Source organism: Asterias amurensis, chromosome 5 (assembly GCF_032118995.1).
Source record: "Asterias amurensis chromosome 5, ASM3211899v1".
Classification (NCBI taxonomy): domain Eukaryota; kingdom Metazoa; phylum Echinodermata; class Asteroidea; order Forcipulatida; family Asteriidae; genus Asterias; species Asterias amurensis.
The window spans coordinates 14241336-14258941 of NC_092652.1; the positions used below are offsets into that span (position 1 = coordinate 14241336).

General features: G+C 39.2%; 1 protein-coding gene across 1 annotated transcript; it reads left to right on the forward strand.

Moving 5' to 3' along the window:
- The first annotated feature begins 413 nt into the window (after window positions 1-413).
- On the forward strand, window positions 414-14583 carry LOC139936945 (NADH dehydrogenase [ubiquinone] 1 alpha subcomplex subunit 8-like). The gene is made up of 4 exons (XM_071931799.1): window positions 414-675; window positions 6683-6852; window positions 11397-11481; window positions 12763-14583. The coding sequence occupies exons 1-4, from the start codon at window positions 553-555 to the stop codon at window positions 12898-12900; spliced, it is 516 nt and encodes a 171-aa protein (XP_071787900.1). The 5' UTR covers window positions 414-552; the 3' UTR covers window positions 12901-14583.
- The last annotated feature ends 3023 nt before the right edge of the window (window positions 14584-17606 follow it).

Consider the following 17606-nt stretch of genomic DNA (forward strand, 5'->3'; position numbering starts at 1 on the left):
AAGTCTAACACGGGGTCCCCTGACCAAAGATGTCCTTGACGTCTCTTGTTAAAAATCTAAATTCGACAGAGCCTAGTCGGAGATTTTTGGGTCTGGGAACCAGACTACCGCTCTACAAGCTCTTTAGTGTATGTCATGTATAATGCATGATACCATTGATCTCCATTATAAATGGAGATCAATGCATGATACGTACACTCTTCTGTAGTCTTGGTTCAAGACTCTCCTGGATTTGTCACAAGAGGGCGCGCTATCACCCCAACGCGCTATCAACCACGAACCGCGGTTCTCGGGTGATAGCGGTTCGTGGTTGATAGCGCGTTGGGGTGATAGCGCGCCCTCTTGTGACAAATCCAGGAGAGTCTTGAAGCAAGACTAGATCTTCTACTGTTCATATACTACATGTATGTACATACGTGATGTCCCCCTAGCTACTAACTAGCACTCTGCGCACTTGTGTAGCACGAGAGCAGGTTCTTAAAAAAGTAGGCAGTTAATCATCAAAATTGTCTTCCCTCTTTATTATTCGATTCTTGCTGACTTTTCGGCAGTATGCCTGGAGTAATTAAGTTACCAGCTGATGAAGAACTAAATACACCCGTGCTTCCTTTGACATCATCTGCATTACGGGGTGGTGCACATCATTTCGCACGACAGTGTGATAAACCTAACAAGGTAATTGCAAAGTTTTGGGCCCCAAATAAAAGGCCGAAGTGCAACAATGCGGTGAGACTTGGTGCTTTTATATTTTATTAATGGTAAAAAAAAAGTTTCTGTATGGTGCCACCACTTTTTAATTCGATATGAAGTAATATAGTATCTAATTTACCTCAATAATGAGATTTTCCCTTTTAAATTTTGTAAAACAGAGTGAAAAAGTGGTGGTGCCATAGGCCTACCTACTTAGTTAAAAGTTATCCACGGTATGGACGTCCTGTTTTCAAAGATTATAGAGTACCGAATGCAAAAGATGCGGAACTCGGGTTGAAATGTGAAATCCCTCTGGATGTCATTTAGGCAAGTACCTCTTGATACAAATAAATCAGCATGATCAGTGCAGATAATGACCATTCCTACCTATGGATGGGAAACAAAACATTCACTTGCTGAAATGGCGCCCACGCATATTTCACGGGGTGACCTCATACAAGTTTTCAAAGTGATGCATGGGCCCCAGGATGTTCATCCAGACAAGCTATTTGACATGTCAAGAAATATAAAGGGACTAAACAGGTCATGACTTGAAGATAAATAAGGAACGCAGTACAATTAGAATTCACCAGAACAACTTCACACAGAGCAGAGAGTCTGAAATGTTTGGAAAAAATAACAGGCTGCAGTTGTTCATTCCTCATCAACAAACGTCTTCAAAAATGGCATTGACGACTACCTCCTCACCAAAAACATTGACATGTATAGCTTGCAGGATGTTCACCACAGGATATGGAAATATATATGTACAATCACTTCTGCTCTACACAATTGACTTTGCTACTTCCATTGCATTCAGGACTTTTGCAGTAAGTTTTGTGTGAATATGGATGGGCATTTTATAAGGCTTTATTTAGCCTTCATTATGCCGAGCCCGAATCTACAGGTAAACTTTCCAACATGGATAAAGCTTCAGTTCTGCATCTTGCGCCTTCAGCTTCGGCGCACTATAATTTTTGGTATACATTAGACCCAGTAACTGGCTCGCACAGGGTACCAGTATTTTGTGGTTCCCAGACGTGTGGACATGTGTTTTGGATCGGGTATTTTTTCTCTGATCGCGTATTTTTTCTCTTTCTATGACGAACGGATGTGTGCAGATAATGGGTTAATCACCGACGTTCGGCCTGGAAAAAAAGAAATCAATGATCCAGACCCACAATGCACTGCACATCCGTGCACAGCAAAAAAATGGTTGTAGATAGGCATGAAGAGATTGATGGTCCAGCGGATTGCTCAAAAATCATCATTTTTTAGCCAGAAAAATTTCTGCGAGTACAATTTCATGCTTGGTGTTACATCTCAAACATGGAGAGGCCAGTTGGCAGTTTTGAAGGTAATGCGTTGGATATTTCCGTAATTTTAGGCATTTGTGGTGTGACATCCATGAAACGTTGCCTTACCTCAGACTAAAAATATTATTTCGCTGGGGCGCTATGACAGACAATATAAAAATTTCGCAAAACAGCGCCCTAGTTACTGGGTCTAGGTATACATATTACATGTACTATGTATAGACCTACTTTTTTGTACTCCTTTTTTCGAAAGTTTGACAATACACCCCAGTGAAATCATAATTGTGTCTGAGGTAAGGCAACGTTTCATGGATGTCACACGAAAAATGCCCCAAAATGACGGAAATACCCAACAAATTACCTTCAAAACTGCAAACTGGCCTCTCCATATGTTTAAGATGTAACACCAAGCATGGAATTGTACTCACAGAATTTTGTTTGGCTAAAAATTGATGATTTTTGAGACATTCAGTTGATTATGACCAGCCATCGTTTTCGAACTGACTCCTGGAAGAGTGGATGGTCATCTTTGTTGACTTTCTCAGTGCTTTTGAGTAAGTAAATTGACAGTTTTTATATTTACTTCATTGGGGACCCTGAATTTTGAGAGCCAACCTTGTTCCCACGGAACATTTGCTTGTGTGTGAATCTCGACTCACGAGTCATCCACTTGGTTTGTCTGCTACATCTTGTGTACTATAATCGACTGTGGCCACTAAGAAACCAGATGTTGAGGACATTCCCGTGGCTGTACCAATACCACTTGCTGGGGTTAGTCTGAAGCTGCCCCCTTTTTGGCAAAACGACCCCACATTGTGGTTCGCACAGGTCGAAGCACAGTTTCAAACCAGAAGGATCACCGCACAGGCGACCAAGTTCATTGACCCGCACAGGCGACCTTCTCATTGACCCTCCTCAGGCACACCCATTCCCGTTTTGATCGTATTCTCACAGTGTTGTCTTCTGCCGTGCGTACGTGTATACATTTGCGTGCAAGACGCAAGATGTAAGACGCACTTAATTTTATGTCACTGTATCTTGACTGCACAGCATTAACACGCAACACACTGCAAGGTGCGTTGTGCATCTTGTGTATGCATTGCAGACTGTGAGAATACGATCAAAACCGGGAATTCTTTTACGTCATCTAGCCTACAGCAATATAATAATTTTAGCAGCAAAATCGGGTAGACATTGCAACAAAGGCCCCAACGGTGCAGCTACCATTCTGAAAAAATGCCCTTAGAAAAATCCCACTTATAGTCGTCAATCTTCAAAGACACTTATCACTATAAAGCCCAACACTCAAAATTGGCACAGTAGGGAGCCTTCAATTCACCTACAGTACTGTACATGGACGCAATGTATGCAAACATGACGTTTTACAAACTGACCACGTGGACGGAAAATCGGGGGGGGGGGAATCTGACGAATTTTCCACAAAGTTTGCCGTGCTACGGAGACTTATCAGCTTGCATAACGTGGCCTTACATTGTTTACAAAGCTATTATTTCAACAAGATTCAAACCAATTTTTATTGTGTACATGTCTGTATAACATTCTGTATGCTGTTTTATTTCCACTTGACCGTTCATGACAAGCTAAGAGTGGGTGCCGAGTTTGCAAGATGCTGAGTTCGTGGGTGCCGAGTTTGCAAGGTGCCGAGTTTGCAAGATGCTGAGTTTGTGGGTGCTGAGTTTGCGAAGTTGCCGAAGTGTCCGGTATTCGACTGTAACTACTAGCAGTCTCTCAACAGATTACCAGCAGACTCACAACTCAATAAGGGAAGCAATGTGTGGTGAAGAGGTTTTCAACTAGTGGTTTAAACCTGCCGAAGCCTGGTTTTTGATAATTTTACCGAGACGAAGTCGAGGTAAATTAACAAGCACCAGGCCTCAACGGGTTCCAAAACCACTAGTTGAAAACCGATTCAACACACTTTGAGACCCATTCATAAATACCTTTTTGGTCAAAAAACATCAACACTTTTTGTCAAAAAGTAAAATAAATGCAAAAAATATAATTGTTCGATTATTTCTTTCAACACAACACCCCTCCAGCTATGAAATGGTAAGGCCCTCGGGTAAACAACTCCTTAAAAGGAGATTGCTGTAAGCGTCGCGCACATCGCGTGATGTGGTACAACTGTCCCGGCTGTTGCTCTTGACCAATAGGAATGAAGAAACTGTCTTATAAGCACAGGTGCAAGCTCGAGTGTCACGCCCATTATCAAAAGTTTAAACACCCACAAGTGACGCGCTCTCCACCAATAGGAATAGCAAAACTGTCTTAGGTATTTATGAATGAATTTTAAGGCATTCAAAATTCGGCAGCTAGGTTAATCACCTTAACACGCTATGTAAACCCGCTTCACTAATCTTACAGCTGCATTGGCTACCAGTAAAATCCAGGATAACTTTGAAAATATTGGTTTTGATCTACGAACAAATGCACACATGAAATGGTCCCAGTTTATCTCCAAGAATTAATTAGCAAACATCAACCATCAAGAACTCTCTCGCTCCAGCAACAAAGATCTTCCCACTCCGCATTCTCACCAAATCATATAGTCAACGTGCCCTCCAATTCACTGCACCTGAACTATGGAACAATCTTCCACACCACATCAAAAATTGCTCTCCCTGGAACAAGTTGAAACTTAAAACTCACCCAAAGTGCATTTTGAGACTGTATTTGAAGGAGAGGAAGGTCACGGGATACAGATTGCTTGTTGTGTTGTACCTTTTGTTTTTCCTTCTGTTGATCCTTTCTCTGTTTGGATGCTTTGCTGTGGAGATGTTTGAAGTCGAGTAGGCTGTCCACCATTGGAAGATTGGATCGAATGCGTCAGTTGTACAACAGCACACTCTAAGGTGTACTGCAATAGATCTGCAAAGCCTTAATGTCTTGGTCACTGATGTTACGGGTTCATTACGAATGAGACTCAAAGGAAAGAGACAATGGCTACTTGACTTGTTTTAAAAGAACTCTTTGGGTCATGTTTAGTCCAATAGTATGAGGTAGCGTTACACATTCAAGTAATACTTGAGTATGAGTAGCAATTTACATTGTAAGTCTCTTGTGGGCAGAATATATCTTTTCTTTTTTAAAGGGACACCCCTGCTTCGTTGGGCTTTTTGTGTCACAAAGTGAATTGGTTAGAGAAATTACTATGTTTGCGTTTCAAAGTTTGAATTATCCAGCGCTTTTCTGAAAGATTCGGGAAAAGCTCTGTTACGTAATCACTCATGTGACTTCATAGTTGGGAGCTCCAATTTGTCTTGCCACTTTGTTGCAGCGTGGAGGTATCACAAAGCAAACTCCCAAGCATGACATCAAAGCATTGTCCTTTTGACAGGCACCATAACGGCAGAAGTGATTTTAATTTTTCAAAGCCTTGAGGTTGTTGCCTGATTTTTTATTTGATAATTATGAAAAGTTCAGAAGTGAACAAATATCAAAATTACATTTAAATGGTGAACAAACTCATTATAAACAAGTTAACATAGCATTTCGGTTAAAAACATTCCGCTCAAGTAGATGTTTTTTAAACGTTAGTGTGTAGATGAAATGCAATTCTTTTGGGATGATGTCGTTAAAGCCATTATACACTTGCGGGACAGAAATAAAAATACAAGTTCACAGATTTACAAATAATTTACAGGGTTTACAGAAGGTAATAGTGAAAGACTCCTCTTGAAATATTATTCCATGAAATGCTTTACTTTTTGAGAAAACATTAAAACAATTATCAATTCTCGTTATCGAGAATTACGGATTTATTTTAAACACATGTCATGACACGGCGATACATGCAGAAATATGGGTTGGTTTTCCTGTTATTTTTTTCCGACTCCGATGACTGATTGAGCCTAAATTTTCACAGGTTTGTTATTTTATATATAAGTTGTGATACACGAAGTGTGGGCCTTTGGACAATACTGTTTACCAAAAGTGTCCAATGGCTTTAAATCAATTGTGGGCAAGAGTAAGATGAGATAGAAGTGCATTTTTTGTTTTATTGTTCAACCTCCATTCTTGACTGAAAGACGAGGTCAGAGATGACCTTTCTGAAGTAGATTGTCAACATCGGTTATGTACTGGTACTCCATATTTTCAATTTTGAATTAGTGTAATTCAAAACCTGATGACATCATTACATTTACCATCTTGAGGTTGGGGTTCAATTGTTTGTTGCCTTTCAAGGTTCATTGTTGCTAAATTTAAAGGTCATTTAAAGGAACACGTTGCCTTGGATCGGTCGAGTTGGTCTTTGAAAAGCGTTTGTAACCGTTTTTTATAAAATGCATATGGGTAGAAAGATGTTGTAAAAGTAGAATACAATGATCCACAAAAACATGCCTCGAAATTGCGTGGTTTTCCTTTTACCTCGTCGACTAACACGTCGGCCATTTATGGGGGTCAAAATTTTGACTCCCATAAATGGCCGACCATTTAAGTTCGCACAGTAGAAGGAAAACCACGCAATTTCGAGGCAAACTTGCGTGGATCATTGTATTCTACTTTTAAAATAGCTTTCCAACCATATGCATTTTATAAAAAACGGTTACAAACGCTTTTGTTTTGACCAACTCGTCCGATCCAAGGCAACGTGTTCCTTTAAACTTGGATCAGCTGTCCAGAAGATTTCTTAATATTTGTTTTTTATGTATTAGGAGTTTATGCTCTGCAAGGAAGAAGAGAAAGATCCCAGGAAATGCTTGAAGGAGGGTCAGATGGTGACAGAGTGTGCCTTCAGCTTTTTTAGGCAAATTCAGGCTTCTTGCAGTGAGTCTTTCACAGACTACTGGACTTGTCTTGACTACAGTGAACAAAAATTCCATCGGTAAGGAGGTTTTTTCACTGTTACTAAACATGTGTATATGTATTGGGTATTCATTTTCACTCTATGGGGTACTCATTTTCACTCTTGCTATACATGTGTACATGTATGGGGTAATCATTTTTACTCATACTATACATGTGTACATGTATGGGGTAATCATTTTTACTCTTACTATACGGGTTGTTCTAAAACCCCCTCAACCCACGACCCCTCGACGTCCGCCCCGTGTACGAAGAATGTCCAAATTCCGAATTCATAAAATGTCGCTTTACGGCCGAGTAAGAATGAAGTCCCCGATTTAGAATTCACAGTGCTGGCCAACTATCCAAAATTAAACGGATATTCGATAGTTTCGCCGCTAGAGGGCGCTATTAAAAAAAAAGAAGAAACTAGAGCTAAATTGCATTTGTGCACAAATGCAGAGCTGTTTCGTCAACAAAAATTTCAAATTTCTCAACTGAGTTTTAAATTTGTTGGGTATTCAAAGCAATTTTACCCAATGTGGCATAAATAAAAAATAATTTGGATTATACCATATTCAGATAGCAATTTATGTGTTAAAGGTGCAAAAATTGAAAAAATCATAAAAAATCATGTGATGACGTCATCATGACGTCCTTTAATATTTCATAAGAACTTGTCAATATCCAACAACCTACCAAGTTTCAACATGATCGCATAATTACTTAGGGAGTTATATTAGTTCAAAAAGTGCACCTTTAAGGCCGCGTCACGTGACCCCCGATGACGTCATTGATCTGAAACTTCACACATATGATGGCTGCCTGACAGTTAACTTGTGTGTAAAATTTAAAGTGATTACAAAAAACTTCACCACAGACATCTTCAAAAAGTCCATTTTGAAGAGTTTTCATCCTGCCGCTAGAGGGCGCCGTTGCAATTTGTGACGTCATTGGTATTTTTTTTGAACTGCCCACCCTTGCCACGCACTAACATCGTTAAAAGCAACTTCATATCTTTTTCCAATTTTGAATTAGAGGGCCACTTCCGGTTTCGACCGGAAGTAGAGGTCATGTGAGGTCACGCACACGAAACAAAATGAAGACCTTATTTATTCCTCCCCAATCCCGCAAACAGAAACCTACGGTCTCTTGTGGCTGATTTGTTATAAATTTTCAAACATTTAAAATACAACACCTTTAAGATGACGTCACGTGACTTCTGATTATGTCATAATGACATCCTTGTTTCGCAATGATCATTGCACCAATACCTTTCATCCCTGAAAATTTCATTGCAATTGCTCTTTGGGAACATTGCAAATCAGCACTTATATGAAATTTTTCTGAAGATGACAAATAAAAAAAAAAATAATAATAATAATAATAATAACTAGAGCTAAATTGCATTTGTGCACAAATGCAGAGCTGTTTCGTCAACAAAAATTTCAAATTTCTCAACTGAGTTTTAAATTTGTTGGGTATTCAAAGCAATTTTACCCAATGTGGCATAAATAAAAAATAATTTGGATTATACCATATTCAGATAGCAATTTATGCGTTAAAGGTGCAAAAATTGAAAAAATCATAAAAAATCATGTGATGACGTCATCATGACGTCCTTTAATATTTCATAAGAACTTGTCAATATCCAACAACCTACCAAGTTTCAACATGATCGCATAATTACTTAGGGAGTTATATTAGTTCAAAAAGTGCACCTTTAAGGCCGCGTCACGTGACCCCCGATGACGTCATTGATCTGAAACTTCACACATATGATGGCTGCCTGACAGTTAACTTGTGTGTAAAATTTAAAGTGATTACAAAAAACTTCACCACAGACATCTTCAAAAAGTCCATTTTGAAGAGTTTTCATCCTGCCGCTAGAGGGCGCCGTTGCAATTTGTGACGTCATTGGTATTTTTTTTGAACTGCCCACCCTTGCCACGCACTAACATCGTTAAAAGCAACTTCATATCTTTTTCCAATTTTGAATTAGAGGGCCACTTCCGGTTTCGACCGGAAGTAGAGGTCATGTGAGGTCACGCACACGAAACAAAATGAAGACCTTATTTATTCCTCCCCAATCCCGCAAACAGAAACCTACGGTCTCTTGTGGCTGATTTGTTATAAATTTTCAAACATTTAAAATACAACACCTTTAAGATGACGTCACGTGACTTCTGATTATGTCATAATGACATCCTTGTTTCGCAATGATCATTGCACCAATACCTTTCATCCCTGAAAATTTCATTGCAATTGCTCTTTGGGAACATTGCAAATCAGCACTTATATGAAATTTTTCTGAAGATGACAAATAAAAAAAAAAATAATAATAATAAAAAAAACTTTAACAAAAACAAGAGCTGTTTCGCTGCGCTTCGCTACGAAACAGCTAATAATAATAATAAAAAAAACTTTAACAAAAACAAGAGCTGTTTCGCTGCGCTACGCTACGAAACAGCTAAAAAAACTTTAACAAAAACAAGAGCTGTTTCGCTGCGCTTCGCTACGAAACAGCTAAAAAAAGGTTGCTGTTCGTTTGTGAATGAGATCTTATGGGCGAATTGATATTAGTTTTAGACAGTGTCATTTGGTTCATTCATAAAAATGACCGGATCTAATTTAAAGATGGCGATTTGCTTATTATTTTGATTGTGATTGACTCTACGTGGAGGAAAACTTTTGTAATCTTTGAACAAATTACGTCAGAAATGTCATTGTTTTAACTCTTCACGGAGGTGAGCATAGTTAAATACTTAATTTATGCTGTTTTAGCTGTCTTAATAGAAGTTTCATAAAGATTCAGACAAAACATTCATATCAGTTGTCGCCTGACGTCCGCGGACATTCGGATATTAAAGAATATCCGGTTACTTGGTTGTAATTACAGAACTATCCGGTTTATAAATAGGTATTCGCGCCCTATGCGGATATCCGGTTAAGAAAAAAAAGGCATTCGCGGTTCTGGATAGGAAAACCTATTCGCCATTAACCGGATATTCGAATAATTCGCCCAGGCCTAATAGTTAAAACTCACATGAGGTTTAGGAGATGTTGCTGGTTAATGTACATGTATGGGGTAATCATTTTTACTCTTACTATGTATGTGTACATGTATGGGGTTATCGTTTTCACTCTTACTATACATGTGTACATGTATGGCAGACCTACCAAGTCTCACGCATTACTGTATTTTCCTGCGGATAAGACGCTCGGCGGACAAGGCGCAGGACGCTAAAATGACCCCCAAAAAATTCAAACATCAGCAGACAAGGCGCACCGCCGCACAAGGCGCATGTTTAACCGCACACAAAAGAACACCTGGCGCCACCCGGTGTCGACACAAAGATGTAATTTGTATGGGGTAATCGTTTTCACTCTTACTACACATGTATGGGGTAATCGTTTTCACTCTTACTTGACATGTATATGGGGTAATCGTTTTCACTCTTACTATACATGTGTACATGTATGGGGTAATCGTTTTCACTCTTACTATACATGTATATGGGGTATTCATTTTCACTCTGCTATACGTGTATACATCATTTTCACTCTTACCATACATGTGTACTAAGCTTAATGTGTACCGTACATGTATGGAGTATTCATTTTCACTCTAACTATACATGTGTACTAAGCTTAATGTGTACATGTATGGGGTATTAATTTTCAACACGCTATTAAAGACAGTGGACACTTGGTAATTGTCAAAGACTAGTCTTCACTCTTGGTGTATCTCAACATATGCATAAAATAACAAACCTGTGAAAATTTGAGCTCAATCGGTAATCGAAGTTGCGAGATAATAATGAAATTAAAAAACACCCTTGTCACACAAAGTTGTGTGCGTTCAGATGCTTGATTTCGAGACCTCAAGTTCTAAACTTGAGGTCTCAAAATCAAATTCGTGGAAAATTACTTCTTTCTCGAAAACTATGTCACTTCAGAGGGAGCCGTTTCTCACAATGTTTTATACCATCAACCTGTCTCCATTACTCGCCACCAATTAAGGTTTTATGATGATAATTATTTTGAGTAATTACCAATAGTGTCCACTGCGTTTAATGAAATGCCACAATCTGGTGTACAGTGGGCAAAAATGAGATTATGCACACAATTAACATTTCAATTTTTTGTTGGTAATGATCAAACTTCTACTAGGCATTTTTGAGCATGTAGATTTCAATAGTCATGTTGTTTTAAATGTTTTTGATGTCATCATAAAGTTAAGTTGTGGTTGTTCTGTGGTAATATTATTTGTATTAATTGGCAAGGCAGTTATGCCATCGCGGTTCTTGTTTATTTTCAGATAAATGAAGTCATACATTACTGATAGATGCACTATTTTTGCAGTGACACAACAATTTGTTCTTGCAGTGACCCAGTCAAATGGGGTCAAGAAGGAATAACTAAACATTCATTACATTGTATGTCATTCCAGATATGATAATTTTGTAAAATACATATACAATGCAGAATGAGGGAACTGCTGTTTTATGCTAAAAATAAACAAGAAACGTATGCTTTAATTAAATTGAATTTGCTATGAAATGGTTCTGTTTATGTTGTCAGTTGCCGTAAAACGCAGGGGAAATTTGACAAGTGTGTTTTGGATAATCTTGGTTGGGTTCGACCTGAATTAGGAGAAATTAACCAGGTAAGAAAAGTTAGTGAGTGTTCAGTGTAGTTTCAGAATAAAAGCTGGTAAGTATAATTAACTAGAGATGTTAAAACAAAAGAGTTGACAACCCAAGTGCAATGAGGAAATATTCCAGACTTTTAAAGGTGAGAAAAACCTACATTTGGTAAGATTGTTCGCTGGATTACAAAGTTGCACAAATGTGATGCGAGCGAGCTAGATTAGTCGTATGTCTGCAATTTCATTACGGAGAAACAAGTCAAAACAGGACAACAAGGGTATCATTTTCAAAATATTTTTGTTTGTAGATTCAAATCCCAAAATATCTATATTTTAGATTGGAGATTCCTTTCTAAATAATAACATCATCATGGGATTAAAGTTAGCATGGGAATAAAGTTGGGTGATGTACACTGTGAGAGAAAGAAATAAACCAAAAATTGAAAACATTGTTTGCGTGGGTTTGTTACACAAGTTCTCTCGACTTTGTTGTCATCGCTCAATGGCAAAAATACTTCAATAGTGATTGAAAAACAATCACAACATTACTTTGAAAATGAATCTGAGTGCCTCTGTTACATACATATAACTTCTACACCTCAAACCCTTTGAAAAATCATACACATCACATAAACACTTGTGTGAAAACACCAATAAGTTTATCGCGAAAAAGTGGAGATCACCATTACTGTGTGTATATTGTGCGTGCGATACATGGTAAATTACAATACAGTCTGTACATACACACAGAACAAATAGCAACTCGTACTTCACATGCATTGTGATGTTAGGACGTTCGACCTTTAAACCCTTGGAGGGGAATTTTGCGCTATTTTAAGACTGTTGTCATGTCAAGATTGTGCTGTTTGCTGCATGTTAATCGCTTGTTGATAACTAAAATTTAAACTAATCAAACTTCGAAGGCGTTCGCCAGCAACCAAAGTTGTACGCAGGGCATGTGTGCGATGTATTTGCGCAGTAAATGGTGTTTCTCCTTTCACAACTTTTGAACAAAAGGTTGTATAAACATAAAGTTTTAAAGTATTAAAGCACAGCTTTTCCTCTTTTCAGATGTATAAACAAATTAAAAATGACAAGGGTCGACAAACAACTTATTTTGCTAGATCGCATCACAAATAAAAATTCTTCATGTTAAAAGTGAAATATTTACATTCATCAATAAACAGATGACAAACTTCACAGTTTAATTTTTAGAATTTGAAAGTTTTGTACACTAAAATACCTTGCAGTTAAAAAATGCATTTTTAAACAGTGTATTTTAATCTATTTATTCCCAAGGTTACAATTGTTAAGACTGAAAGACCTCAACCTGAGTCATTGCTGAGGCCCAAGCCTGAACCAACGTATATACCAGAGATTGAACCAGGCAATGTTCCAGCTTCCAAGCATGGATCAAGGTTTTTCTTTTGGGGTTAACTCATTTCCAGGTTGTATCATAATTTTAGTGTGACGGCAGTTATTGGCTGTATGGCTTCTGACTGGAACCCCTGATCAAAGATATTGATAAAATAGGGAGACCTCCAACATAAGGCTAGATAGCTCAGTTGGTAGAGCGCCGGCACGTTAATCCGTAGGTCATTGGTTCAAATCTCAGTTCACTCTAGTCATTTTTGGTTCACTCTAGTCAATTCTTTGTTCAACCCCAAAAATAGTTTAGATGTTTTCACCATTTTCTCAATGTTTCTTGTTTGAATAATATGCTTTTGTTTCTCATTAAATCAGTTTTTTCAGACAGATAAGATTTATTTAAAAATATTAATAATGACTTTCTTTGAGCTTACATATTTTAACTTGTTAACGCGCTGTTACCGGTTAAAACCCTTACATAAAAACAGCATGACTACACAGTTTTCAGAATGGAAAGAAGGACTCTTGAGTGTGCTACTGTACCTGTTTATTAGGGGTTGCCATTAGCAAAAGAAACAGGTATAAGTTAATGTGTACAATGTGTTCAATTTATCACTAAATTAAGTGATGTATGAAAGGTTATCAACCGGTCACCATTTGGGTGGGGTTCTCCTCCCCTACCGGTCACCATTTGGGTGGGGTTCTCCTCCCCTACCGGTCACCATTTGGGTGGGGTTCTCCTCCCCTACCGGTCACCATTTGGGTGGGGTTCTCCTCCCCTACCGGTCACCATTTGGATGGGGTTCTCCTCCCCTACCGGTCACCATTTGGGTGGGGTTCTCCTCCCCTACCGGTCACCATTTGGGTGGGGTTCTCCTCCCCTACTGGTCACCATTTGGGTGGGGTTCTCCTCCCCTACCGGTCACCATTTGGGTGGGGTTCTCCTCCCCTACCGGTCACCATTTGGGTGGGGTTCTCCTCCCCTACTGGTCACCATTTGGGTGGGGTTCTCCTCCCCTACATGTATATCTCGACTGAAACGTAAGAATACATAAATGGGCTTGGTCTTTGTCCAATTGTTGTATTTTAACCGAAAACCCAATTAAATTTGTATTCTTGCTAACTTGAACTTAAATCATCAATGCAAAGAAAACAGACGCCGATTTCACAAGGCAATAAAAACACCACAAGACAAATTGTCAATGTTACCAAAGTGATTTGTATTGTGACATCACACGTTACTGAGCAGCTGCAATTGATTTGCAGTAAAAGTCAATCTTAGCTCTTTGTGAAATCGGCCCCAGGCCACCACACTTTTACTCACTCGGTCATGAAAATATATTGGAATGAACCATTATACATAAAATAAGAGAAATGTGTCAGATATGGAAAGCGTTTGTATTACCATGGTTTGTATTGCCATCACTTCCTCGTTTCCAAGTGACATGAAACACAGCTCAAAAAGAGATGCATTGCATCAAAAGGTTTCCAAACTAAACTAAAACATTTATTTTCTATTCCGGTGAGCACAAATCAAATATGAAACCAGTGGTAAAATATCTTCATAAGGTGCTTTCTGTGGATAATCCAGATACAAAGCATTCTACAAAAAAAAACACAGTTGTTGAAAGTTACCAGTTAAAGAAAAGTAAATTTGGTTTAATTAAATTAGAATTTTGGGGGAGTTGTGTTTTTGAGTGATATAATATTATGAGAATGATTTACTTGTTAAAATAAATTGTTATCAAAGACTGTTTGATTGTCTTGTTTGTTTGCTTTTTAGGCACATTGAGGAACCTGTGATTGATAATAAGCTTTAAAAATGCTGTTTATTAGGTGTGTCGTTGGAATGGCCAGAGAGCGAAGCCCGGGGCTATTAATTGTTGCCATGAATGGCGCACACACCAAGGGCATTTTGCGACTTAAAGGGCGCGATGCCTTGGATTAGTCGAGTTGGTCTTTGAAAAGCGTCTGTAACCGTTGGTTGTAAAATGCGTATGGTTAGAAAGATGATTTCAAAGTAGAATACAATGATCCACACAAATTTGCCTCAAAATTGCAAGTTTTCCTTTTTCTTTGCGATCTAACATGGTCGGCCATTTATGGGAGTAAAAAATTTGACTCCCGTAAATGGCCTACCGTGTTAGTCGATGAGGTAAAAGGAAAACCGCACAATTTCGAGTGATACCTGTGGGGATCATTATATTCTGTTTTTAAAATATCTTATGCATTTTACAACAAACGGTTACAAACGCTTTTCAAAGACCAACTCGACCGATCTAAGGCAACATGTTCCTTTAAAGGGGTTGTTCTAAAAACCCCTCGACCCACGACCCTCCGCCCCTTGTTCGAAGAATGTCCCAATTCCGAATTCATAAAATGTCGCTTTACGGCCGAGTAAGAATTCACAGTGTGTGATCCGTGACGCAACTTCCTTCCACGACCAGGCTTGACTTCAAGTCTGAGACTGCGGTTATATTTATCTGCATCAGCCACACAGAATTGGGAGTATTTACTCTCCGCTTCCGCACGACAAGTGCACACCGATTGGGGACCCCAAACACGTCCGTGTCGCCATTCGGTCGGTCGGGTCTACAACCTTGAGCTCCGCTTAGAGCAACTAGTAGTACCATAGTACACAGGACGGGAGCGATCGGCCGGAAATGGGTCCGCCTGATCATCACGTATTGAGTTGGCCGTAATCGTACTCGGGCGGTAAACGCAGGTTTCCAGTTGGGATAATAATCTCGGGTCGGCCAAGAGATACACGTGGAAATGCCGCGGTTTTTTATCTGTGCATCGTAATTGCCACAGGCCCGATCTCGGCAGTCGATCACGCGAAAGTTGCTTCGTGCATACTACGTGTCTCGTACGCTGTGTTGTTGTGTTCTGCGAGGCATGGTAGTCGATGTCAGTATACAAAATAATTGTGTGCGTGATTGGCTGAGGTTGTGAACTGTGGCAATTTTGGTGTACAGAAAAAAAGATGATTTTGGGGTTGAACAAAGAATTGACTAGAGTGGGATTCGAACCAACGACCTCCGGATTAACGTGCCGGCGTCTATCAACTGAGCTATCTAGCCCTATATTGGCGGTGTCCCTATTTTGTCAATATCTTTGTTCGGGGGTGCCAGTCAGAAGCCATAAAACCGTTAACTGCCGTGTAGCCAGGGATCACACCCAAATTACGATACAACCTGGGAAGCGGCAGCCAGGGGATCACCTTAAGGGGAAAAAAAGATCGCACAAAAGTCAATGGTCGAGGGGTCGTGGGTCGAGGGGGTCGAGGTTTTTTTAGAACAACCCCCTTCAAAGGAACACGTTGCCTTGGATCGGTCGAGTTGGTCTTTGAAAAGGCGTTTGTAACCGTTGGTTATCAAATGCATATGGTTAGAAAGATGTTGTAAAAGTAGAATACAATGATCCACACAAACATGCCTCAAAATTACACGGTTTTCCTTTTACATCGTCGGATAACACGGTCCGCCATTTATGGTAGTCAAATTTTTGACTCCCATAAATGGCCGACCGTGTTAGTTCGCAAAGTAAAAGGAAAACCACGCTATTTCGAGGCAAATTTGTGTGGATCATTGTATTCTACTTTTAAAACGTCTTTCAACCATGAGCATTTCATAACAAACGGATACAAATGCTTTTTTATAGACCAATTCGTCCGATCCAAAGCAACGTGTTCCTTTAAGGGCGAGTTATAGTCAGACGCGCGATTGAAATCTTGTCGCGCGATCATAAAAAAACACAGTTTTTAGGCCTCAGTCTTGGGATCACATGCAAGATTTCAATCGCGTGACCGTCGCGCGACCGACAATAACGCACTTCCTAAAGCAACTTTATTCTGCACGAATGGCACGATATTTTAAGTTATCACACAAGCGCGAGTGGAATACGGACAAATATAGCGCTTCTGCGTCCCATATCCAACGAGGCCGAAGGCCGAGTTGGATATGGAACGCAGACGCGCTATATTTTCCGTATTTCCACGAGCGCGCGTGTGATAACGTATTTATCTTCAAGCAAACTTGGCGCGTGACATAGAACACACAAGACGCATGGTAGTGATATTAGTCGTGCAATATAGGTTTTTATCACCACTCCATTCTTCCAATCTGATTGGATGATTAGCGCGTACTTGAAGATAATATTGTTTATCTTCAAGTACATGTACGCGCTAATCCTCCAATCAGATTGGCAGCATGGAGTGGTGATAAAAACTTATTGCACGGCTAATATCACTACCATGCGTCTTGTGTGTTCTATGTCACGCGCCCAGTTTGCTTGAAGATAAATACGTTATCACACGCGCGCTCGTGGAAATACGGAAAATATAGCGCGTCTGCGTTCCATATCCAACTCGGCCTTCGGCCTCGTTGGATATGGGACGCAGAAGCGCTATATTTTTCCGTATTCCACTCGCGCTTGTGTGATAACTTATATTATAATATATATATTACGTAAGCTTGATCACTCCAGTGAACACCCCAGTGGTGCATGAACATTGTACATAGACAAATTCAATTAAATTCAAAAATGGTTTATTAAAACATGTCTCGTAGTTAAAAACTGTCAACATCATAATATGTTTTAAAAAATTGTATCAAGTAGAAGTTAACAAAGAAAAGGATATTAAACAAGAAATTATTATAATATATACATTGTAAAAAATACATTGTAAAAACCCAGTAGGCACAATTATTATATATACACACATAATTATATTAAAGGAACACGTTGCCCTGGATCGGACGAGTTGGTCTATA

Excerpts from the sequence above, each read along its gene's own strand:
- LOC139936945 (XM_071931799.1), top strand. The coding sequence starts at position 553 with ATGCCTGGAGTAATTAAGTTACCAGCTGATGAAGAACTAAATACACCC. Across the intron at positions 676-6,682 it reads AGTGTGATAAACCTAACAAG|GAGTTTATGCTCTGCAAGGA; the intron begins GTAATTGCAAAG and ends TTTATGTATTAG. Across the intron at positions 11,482-12,762 it reads AATTAGGAGAAATTAACCAG|GTTACAATTGTTAAGACTGA; the intron begins GTAAGAAAAGTT and ends TTTATTCCCAAG.